This window comes from Paroedura picta, chromosome 4, assembly GCF_049243985.1.
Source record: "Paroedura picta isolate Pp20150507F chromosome 4, Ppicta_v3.0, whole genome shotgun sequence".
Lineage (NCBI taxonomy): Eukaryota > Metazoa > Chordata > Lepidosauria > Squamata > Gekkonidae > Paroedura > Paroedura picta.
Genome location: NC_135372.1, coordinates 133,522,919 through 133,533,054, shown reverse-complemented (window position 1 = coordinate 133,533,054; position 10,136 = coordinate 133,522,919). Strand labels below are relative to the sequence as shown.

The following is a 10,136-nucleotide window of genomic DNA, read 5'->3' as shown; positions in this document are numbered from 1 at the left end:
GAGGGCTGGAGATGTGGAATGACAACCGGTTTGCAGGTGACAAGGATCCGTTTCCCAGGCCGAAAGCGGCTGCTTTGGAAGGCGGCCACCATAAACTCCTCCAAAATGCCTTCCTTCACCTGACGCACGGGTCCGTCTCAACTCACCTCCCCCCCCCCCAAAAAAAAAGGATTTGTGCAGAACATTTCCAGTTGGATAAAAAAAAAAAAAAAAAACACCCGCCAGCTGAACTGGCTGAAGCCGGGGTGTGTGTGTTAGTGTGTGTTAGTGTGTGTGTGTTGCGTGTGCGTGCAAAAAAAAAAAAAATTAAAGAGAAAGTTGCGTAGCTCCGCCTCTCCTGGCAAGTGAATCCGCGGGCTGCCAAGCTCCATTACGGCGATCAACAGACAGTCGCCGCGGCGGTGGCGACGCGCACGGAAAAAGCACGCTGCGCGGGGAAGTGGCCGCCGTCGCCGCCTGCCTGTCGCGCGGAGCCGCCTCCAGAAAGCCACCCGCGGCCGGGCGACCCCGATCTGTCCCCAAGAGGAGCAGCGCAGCGCCGCGCCGCGCATGGAGCCCGGGGCCCTTGGCTGCGGACGCGAGGCGCGCTGAGCGCCGCCAGGGCCCGACTCTTGCAAGAGCGCTTGGCGTGCTTGTGTAAAAGCGGCTCTTTTCCGGAGGCAGGTTGCAGAGACCGCCGCGCGGGGCTTGGATTTTTTAAAAATCTACATATATTATTATTATTTTTTGCAATGCTGCGATCCTGGTGGCTCGTGGGGCTCCTCGTAGGTAAGCGTCTCCGCGGGCGGAGGAAGGACACTTGCTGGCCGCCAGAGCCTCTCCGGTTGCGCGCCCCGCGCCGGGAGAAATCTCTGGGCCGGGGGCGGTTCCGGCTTCGGGGCTCAGGTGCTCTATACAGGGGTAGTCAACCTGTGCTCCTCCAGATGTTCATGGACTACAATTCCCATGAGCCCCTGCTGGCAGGGGCTCATGGGAATTGTAGTCCATGAACATCTGGAGGAGCACAGTTGGCCCCGTGTGGATGGGACGGAGGGAACGATGCGCGCTTAGTCCGCGCAGCTGCGCTCGGGCTGCTTTGCGCGGGTAAAATTTGCGGGCTGTAGGCGGCGGCTTTGGAAGGGCGGGTTCGCTTCCCGCCCGGCAGTCGTATGCGGGGTGAGGCTAGCCTCGACCCCTTGCACGGGAAAGACTTCTTTACGCAGCCAGGGATTAAAATGTGGATTTGCTGCCGGAGGATGCAGTGATGGCCGCAGGCATGGACAGTTTAAAAGGGGGCTTAGATAAGAGTCATGGAGGAGAGGTTGCTAATAGTTAATGCGACTGAAGGGAGCGTCCACAGTTAGGAGCAGTCAACCTGTGCATCCCCAAAACACAGGAGGAAACATCAGGGGAAAGCCTCGGCTTTTATGCCCCGTGGTTGGCCCTTCAGAGGAACTGGTTGGCCTCTGTGTGAGTTAGGTTGCTGGGTTAAATAGAAGAAGGAGAAGAGTTTATTCTTATATGCCACTTTTCTTTACCAGAAGGAGTCTCAAAGCGGCTTACAATCACCTCCCCTTTCCCCTCCCTACAACAGACACCTTATGAGGAAGGTGAGGCTGACAGAAAGCTTGGTCAGAAAAAGCAATATCAGGGCTGTGACCAGTTCAAGGTCACCCGGCTGGCTGCATGTGGGGGAGCGGGGAATCAAACCCAGCTTGCCAGATTAGAAGTCCACATTCCTAACCACTACACCAAGCTGGCTCTAGAAAGTTGGTTTGATCCAGCAGGGGTTTTCTCATGTTCTTAATCTCCACATTCAGAGGCACTAAGCCCCTGAATTCCAGAGCCGGGAGGCTACATCAGGCAAAGGTCTTGATCTCCATGGCTGGTTCTTGGCCCTTGAGTAGAACAGGGTGGCCACTTTGTGAGACGGGATACTGGACGGAGAGGACCCCTGGTCCGATTGCACTGGCCCCGATGCAGAGTGGCACCTACTCAAGAGGGAGCTTGATCTGGAAATGACCCTTAGCTCGGTTTCACTTTGCATGGTAGTTTGTTCTGAATTAATCTCCTGTGTGCATGCCTTTTATATATGCAGTCAGATTTGGGAGAGGTTGAATCCCGATGTGGGAGTACAGTGATAGCAGCAGCTGTGCACCATGCACCAATTTGCACAATTGAACTTGCTCCTGAATATTAGGGCTTCCTTCCTCAGTTACCCCACCCCCCTGCATCCTGGAATGGTTAAAGAGGGTGAATGGGCAGCTCATATGTATGATGCGACCGTAGGTATGCAGGACAGAACAGAGACAGAACTTAGGACAGAACTTAGGACAGAACTTAGGACAGAACTTAGGACAGAACCGAGATGGCAGTTTAATCTGTCCAGAATAAAAGGGCAGCTCTCTGTCTGTCTGTCTGTCTGTCTGTCTGTCTGTCTGTCTGTCTGTCTTTCTGTCTCTCTCCTTCCCCCCCACCCCCCACCAGTTTGGTGTAGTGGTTAGGAGTACGGACTTCTAATCTGGCGAGCCGGGTTTGATTCCCCCCCCCAGCTGGGTGACCCTGTGCTAGTCACAGCCCTGATATTGCTGTTCTGACCGAGCAGTAATATCAGGGCTGTCTCAGCCTCATCTCCCTCACAGGGTGTCTTTTGTGGGGAGGGGAAAGGGAAGGCAACTTTAAGCCCCTTTGAGACTCCTTCAGGCATATAAGAAAAACTCTTCTTCTTCTTCTTCTTCTTCTTCTTCTTCTTCTTCTTCTTCTTCTTCTTCTTCTCCTTCTCCTCCTCCTCCTCCTCCTCCTCCTCCTCCTCCTCCTCCTCCTCCTCCTTCCCCTTCCCCTTCCCCTTCCCCTTCCCCTTCCCCTTCCCCTTCCCCTTCCCCTTCCCCTTCTCCTTCATCTGCTTCTTCTCGTTTTCTCCTCTGCTTTGCCATCCACCAAGCATTTTTGAAAGGATTCCCCCTCTGCAAGGGAACCCAGTTGGAAACGTGGAAGGCTGTCTCCAACAAAGCAGCTCCTCATGCTGGGTTTCGTGCATCTGACTGCCACGTGGATTGAGTCTCCCGGACGCCTCTCTGTGGGCTCTGCAAGGGCGTCCAGTCTCCATCTCTGTGCAGATGTGCTCTTTCTCTGTAAACCAGGGGTGGCCAAACTGCAGCTGTCCAGATTTCCATGGACTACAAAGCTGGCAGGAGGTCATGGCAATTGTAGTCCATGGACATCTGGACAGCCACAGTTTGGCCACCTCTGCCGGAAACCTTTGCCTCTGATTTTAGATGTTGGCAGAGGCTGTAATTTAATTGCCACCAAGTTTCAGCTGACTTAAGGTGACCCAGCAGGGGTTTCAAGGCGAGACATTTCTGGAAAAAACTGTGGTCATCTCCCATCCAAATACAGACCAGGGCTACCTGCTGAGTTTCCGAGAGCTGGTGAGACTAAGCTAGCCTAGGCTGTCCAGGTCAGAGAGCTAGTATGTACGGGGTGGCAAGATAGAAGCCCTACCACAACTTCTCTATATGGACTGAACTTTAGGACTGGCAGCAGTAGTAGTAGTAGAAGAAGAGTTGGTACTTATATGCCACTTTTCTCTACCCAAAGGAATCTCAAAGTGGCTTTCCCTTTCCTCTCCCCACAACAGACACCCTGTGAGGTGGGTGAAGCTGAGAGAGCCCTGATATTCCTGCTCTGTCAGAACAGCTTTATCAGTGCTGTGGGGAGCCCAGGGTCACCCAGCTGGCTGGCTGCATGTGTGGAAGTGGGAATCAAACCTGGCTCACAAGATTAGAAGTTGGCCGCTCCTAACGGCTACACCAACCTGGCTCTCAGTTTCTTGAGCTAAGCTTCTTTGAACCTCGGCTCACGTTTAAACCTTTCCCATCTCATTGGGGACAAATTCTACCACAGTATTCCCATTAGCCTAAAGGGTGTTAAAGCAGCCAAGGTACTATGCATCCCCTTAAACAGGGGAAGTCAACCTGTGGTCCTCCAGATGTTCATGGACTACAATTCCCATGAGCCTCTGCTGGCAGGGGCTCATGGGAATTGTAGTCCATGAACTTCTGGAGGACCGCAGGTTGACTACCCCTGCCCTTAAAGGCTGAGGTTTGGTGCAGCCTGAGCCTCATTCCATTTTGTCAGGGGAAATGATCCTTTTCAGTAACCCTTGGGGATATTTTTTAAAGGCACTCCATTCACACCTATTTTGCTGCGACAAATAAGCTGCACGCCCACACATAGAAGTGCTGGATTCGAGTTTAGTAGCCCTGGGGAAACCCACCAGATTGTGGGGGTATGAGTGTCGGAGCGTCAAAGCTCCCTTTGTTAGATCCCAGATGCGCTGGCTCTCGAAAACTCATACCCTGTAAATCGGGTTGGTCTCTGTGCTTTGACTCCCAAAAGTTTATAACCGCCCCCCCCCCCAATCTTGTTTGTGCCTAAGGTGTCAGGGCCCTTGAACCTAGCTCTTCTCGGGGGGACCGGCAGGGCTAGCCTCTGAAACACGAGGACGCATTTCGGGTCGGTTTGTGTTTGCGATGGCAGGGAGCTCACTCGGAGGAGCCAAGCATCCGTCTGCGACAGCTAATAAAAGATCGCGGCTCATAATGAGGAAGTGTGGCCCGGCTTGAGCCCAAAAGAGCCTGAAATTGGTGCTGATCGCAAAGGAAGCAGGCTGGGAAGGAAGGCTTTCGCTCTCCTTCGCAACCTCTCCCCCCTTTACAATAATTGCTCAATATTAGCTAAGCCGAAAAGGAGCGCCGTGGTAATCAGGAATGGGAAAGTTTCCACCCCTTTGATTTGCTCTCTCTCTCTTGGCTCGCCTCGGAGTGTTTTCCAGAGTTATTTGCGGCAGTTGTAGCTCTTGACAGCCGGAATGTTTTATTAGCGCTGTAAAAGAACATTTAAAACACGTGCGCACCGACATATGTACACAGGGACAGAGAGAGAGAGGAAATATTTGTTACATGTAAACAGATGTGCAGTGACTTCTGAATCGCCTGGGCTGCTTGTGTTACGGTGGCCATTCCAAGTTTGGTGGATGTCAGCAGAGCGTGCAAACGGACACTGATGCGCTCAGTTGCCAGAATCCAATTGTGTGTGTTTAAAAACTGGGGGGACGGCTCTCTGTTGCAGGGTTTCCAGAACCTACAATTGGGATAGGGTTCAGGGTTGTAGGGACCCTGTCACTCCAGTCTTGTTCGACCCACCTTGGCTCTCAGTTGGCTTCTGGGCAAAATTCAGGGTCCCGGTGTATTGACTTTAAAAGTCCTGTATAGACGAGAAATAGATGCAGCTCTTGTTGCCTCTTCTGTCCCTTGGCACCCCGTCTGTTTACACATAATGGAGGGTCGCAATCGGGGTCCCCAGCCTGTGTCCTTTACAAAACGAGAAGTAGTCACTGAAAGGATAGGAGTAAAACCGAGGGGATTTCCGCACATTGTTCAAAATAGCGTGATTCCCGCTGGATGGCAAAGTGCAATGGTTTATTGCGCTTCACCGGCACTCACTCCAGACCTTAGAGCTGTTTCGCCTTTTCCTCTCTGCTTTTCACACGTCCTCTGTTCCTAACTCACTTATTTCTCAGCCCAGTATATAGAATCGGCGGAATCAAATAGAGTGTGTCGCAGAAACATACCTAAGAGCAGGGGTAGGCAAACTATGGCCTTTCAGATGTCCATGGACTACAATTCCCATGAGCCCCTGCCAGCAAAAGCATCTGGAGGGCCACAGTTTGCCTACCCCTGCCTAAGAGCAACATTTCAGATCAGTGGCTCTCAAGAAAAGTGCTTTAGCTCAGGTCTTCCTAGCAGCCGATGTTAGAAAAAATTCAGGGGGAAAATTTAGGACATTTTTTTTCACAGTCTGAGTAGTTCAGCAGTGGAATCAACTCCCTAAGGAGGTGGGGAGCTCCCCCTCACTGGCCGTCTCCAAGCAGCAACTGGACAGATACTGATTCCGGATGCTTTTTAGGCTGATCCTGCGTTGAGCAGGGGGTTGATCTAGATGGCCTGTCTGGCCCCTTCCAACTCCATGATTCTAATATTCTAAGCTCAGACTCCAGAAAACAGTTACCCAAATCACATTGAGGTATGATTGATCAAAGGCCGGCACGCTGATCCTCTTCTGTGTATAAACGGTTACATTCCGCGCAAACTTTCAAATGTCACAGGGCAAAGGAAGATTTGGGGATCCGCCTTTTGACACTCTCAAACCAGGTTTGATTCCCCACTGCTCCATATGTAATGACCTGGGTGACCTTCGCTAGTCACGGTTCTTTTAGGACTGTTCTCGCAGAGTAGTTCTGTTAGAGCTCTCTCAGCCCCACCTACCTCACAGGGTGTCGGTTGTGGAGAGAGGAAGGGAAGGCGATTGTAAGTTGCTTTGGGAGTTCTTTGGGCAGTGGAAAGCAGGGTATGAAAAGCCAGTTCCTATTCTTCTAATTCATGTAATCTTATGCAAAATTACTTGAGTTTTACTCCATTGATGTCCATGAGCGTATTGAAGTACCTCTGCACCTTTAGAATAACAGGGCAATAGCATTAAAAAATCCTGACAAAACAAGAGAAACATCAATGTGCCATCCATCCGAAGCAGAGTTACACCCTTCTGAAGCGATCTACTACAGTGGATCTAGAAGGGTGCAATTTTCCTTAGGATTGCACTGAAGCTTATCCTAGTTTCTGGCAGTTGAAAAAAAAAAAGTTGAAAGCAGGAAATGTTAACAGTGTAGTGAAGCCAAAGGAAGTTCTTATCATCTTGATTCCTTCAGTGTCTCCATATTTGATATTATCCAGAAAGAGAAGAAGCAGTAAATTTAAAAAATCCTCAAAAACTTTCCCCCAGAAACTATAGTGAGATGATGACACCTCAGGCCAATTTTGAATGGTTTCCAGATCTGTGGACAAAAATTAAGCTTTACCGTGATGCTGACAGATCGCAGGGCTATCAGTAGATTTGGATTTTTTTTTTTTTTGCCTGTCAAGTCACAGCTGACTTTTGGAGACCCACTAGAGTTTTCAAGGAAGATCTGGACCCCTCTCTTGCATCACTCTATTGGCGGCTGGTGATCTGTTCTCCCATGTCCACCCCCGGAGGTGTTCTTAGGGGGGGTTCTGAGTTGTTTTTACGCCATCGTATTATTTTATATCTTGGACTTTGTATAGGAGATTGTGGATTGTATATGTTTTTAGGGGTAATTTTATCTGGGTTTTTTATCTGTTGTAACCCGCCATGAGCCTTGTGGGACTAGCGGGCTAAAAATCGAATAAACTAAACTAAACTAAACTAAACTAAACTAAACTAAACTAGAGATACCCAGAGGTCGTTTGCTGTTGCCTGACTGCAGGGGGAACCTGGTTTTCCCTGGTGGTTTCCCATCTAAATACTATTCAGGGCCACCCCTGATGTGTTTTTGGGATCTGATGAGGTCAGGCTAACTTGAGTTTACCAAGATACTGAGCTAAAAATGTTATCCCTGAACTCTTTGACACCGCGTCACCACCACATACTAAGTATCGGATTCTCCATTGACAAAATTAGCTGCATGACCTTTGAATCCCTGAAACCCCAATTATCTCAAGATCCTTTCCCGAACATGATTCACATTCTGACCTACCCTAGCTTCTGATTCTGGAATTTCAGTGCATCTCCCACGGCCTCTGGAGAAATCATGGTTTTCCTTGGACTTCGTAGAAATGACATTCACCATTAATTGAAAAGAACTTCGCTGCATTTTCAACTTAGCTGCTTTGTTGACTTGGTGTGTCTGTTTCCAAACATAGGTCAGGAATGGGATCACATAGTCTGAGAGGGGTGAAATGAGTTTAGTGGCAGGGTTCCAGAGAGTGGGGAGAGGGCGAGCATGATTAAGAGGTAGGAGCACCTTTCCTGGGAAGATCTGAGAAAGACTCTGAAGCTTTTGAATTCTTACAGGAGAAGAGTTGTTTTTAATACCCTGCTTTTCTCTACGCCTTTCTCACTGGTTGAGAAACCCCTGAAACATTCTTCAGGCTTTGAGAAACCCCAGAAGTGGCACAATCATGCAGAGTATGGTTGAGAAGCATAGCTGTGTACACGCCCACCTGAGGCCCCTCCCCTTCCCATCCCCTCCAGGCCCATCATTGGTCATTTTTGGGAGGAAAGTGGGTCAACATGACCATATATGGACATATCACCCGATAAATGTTTAACAATCAGGAAACCGCTCCAGGGCCATCAAGAAACCACAGGGTTTCATGAAACCTTGGTTAAGAAAGCCTGTTCTATCCGAAGGAGCCTCAGTGGCTTACAATCCCCTTCTCTTTCTCTCCCTACATCAGACACCTCGGGTGGTAGATGGGGCTGAGAGAATTCTGAGTGAATTTTGACTGACCTAAAGTCACCCAGCAGGTTTCCTCTGGAGGAGTGGGGAATCAAACTCCATTCTGCAGATCATAATCCATCTCTCTTAACCACTACACCACACTGGTTAGAAACAATGAAGGGGGACATTATAGGAGGACATTCAATGAAAGGGGGACATTATAGGAGTTTATAAAGGTATGCATTGAGTGGAGAAAACTTCCTCTTCTTCCATAATCCTAGAACTTCCATAATACCCCACTTTTCACTATCTGGAGGAGTCTCAAAGCAGCTGACAATTCCCTTCCCTTCCTCTCCAAGCCCAAGGTCACCCAACTGGCTGCATGTGGAGGAGGAGCAGGGAATCAAATCCGGCTCCCCCAGATTAGACGCTACCATTCTTAACCATTACACCCCACTGGCTCTGGAGAGCACCTAGAGAAGTTGATGGCCAAATGATTCAGAAGACCCCCCAACCACAGATTCAGAACAGACAAAGAAAAGCACTTTCTTCAGTGGGTAATTGAACTGTGGGATTTATCACCAGAAGACCTAGTGATGGCTGAAAGGATAGATGGCTTTAAGAGGGCATTGGACAGACTCACGGACGCCATGACCATTGGTGACTATTATCCATGGTGGCAGAAAGGAACCCCCATATCCTCTGAATTCCACTGCTCTGAGCAACATCAACTGTGCCAGGCTTTTCAGTCCTCCAGGCCAACTGGCTGTCCACTGAGTAAGACAGATTGCTGGACTAGATCGGCCAGTGTTACAATCCAACAAGGCCGTCATTATGTTCTTGCGACTGCAGAAAGCCAAAGGAGGACAGGTTGCAACAGCCAAGGTAGGGAATTTTTAGAATGTGCCATGGGAGAGAGGAACCATATTTTCATGAGGTTGAGCAGGAAGAAAGAGCATGGCTATTGGTGATGGACTGAATGTGAGGAACTAAAAAGAGATGATGATAATATGTCACTGGAGGAACAGGGTAGATCGTGAAGTTGTTGTTGATGGACACCAAGAACTTCAATGGAAACAGAAGCCTGGCAGGAAACTTGAGAAGTCCAGTCTTGGATATATTGCATTTGAGAGAGGGGGGGCCAGGAAAACATGGCCTATTTAGGATACTGAGCTAAGAATGTATGTTATCCCTAAACTCTTTGACATTACATCACCACCCCATACTAGGTCCAATAGGCTTGTTCATTTGTTCTATTAATACATTATAGTTTTGTTAACTGTTGACCCTTTTTCAAATATCCAGGTCATAAGCATGGGGTCAGCGGCACACCTCTTGTGCACATGTGCCTACGGAAGAGCTGCCTTTGAGCACCTGGATGGCTGAACCGAGGATACATGGAAATCTCAGGTTGCATTCAGAGCTGGACAGCAACTCTGAGAAAAAGGGGGAACGGAGCACTTTCTGTAATGGATTTGCTCATTATAAGCTGGCCAGATTCATACACCAAGCTAGGAAATTCCAGATTTTGATGACATCATTCATCCAGGCATTATATTTTCCAGTGTTAATATCAGTCTTTTCTGACTCACAGAAGTAGAACAGCCTTTTTCAACATTTGACCATGGAGGAGCCCCTGAAATAATTTTTCAGGCTTCGAGAATGCCCAGAAGTGAGGTCAGTTGGCCACATCTCCCTGCCATACCCCTGGAAGTGGCATAACCACAGTCACACTTTTTACCCTTCTTTCACTCCCTCCCCTCCCCTCCCCTCCCCTCCCCTCCCCTCCCCTCCCCTCCCCTCCCCTCCCCTCCCCTCCCCTCCCCTCCCCTCCCCTCCCCTCCCCTCCCCTCCCCTC

General features: G+C 49.5%; 1 protein-coding gene across 1 annotated transcript in view; it reads left to right on the top strand.

The window, feature by feature from the left end:
- Positions 1-362: 362 nt before the first annotated feature.
- The window catches only part of APCDD1L (APC down-regulated 1 like), a 45,132-nt gene continuing 35,358 nt past the window's right edge, over positions 363-10,136 (top strand). Inside the window, exon 1 of the mRNA XM_077335721.1 lies at positions 363-768. Coding sequence (XP_077191836.1) covers positions 732-768 — 37 coding nt within the window. The 5' untranslated portion in view covers positions 363-731. The remainder of the gene's footprint in view (positions 769-10,136) is intronic.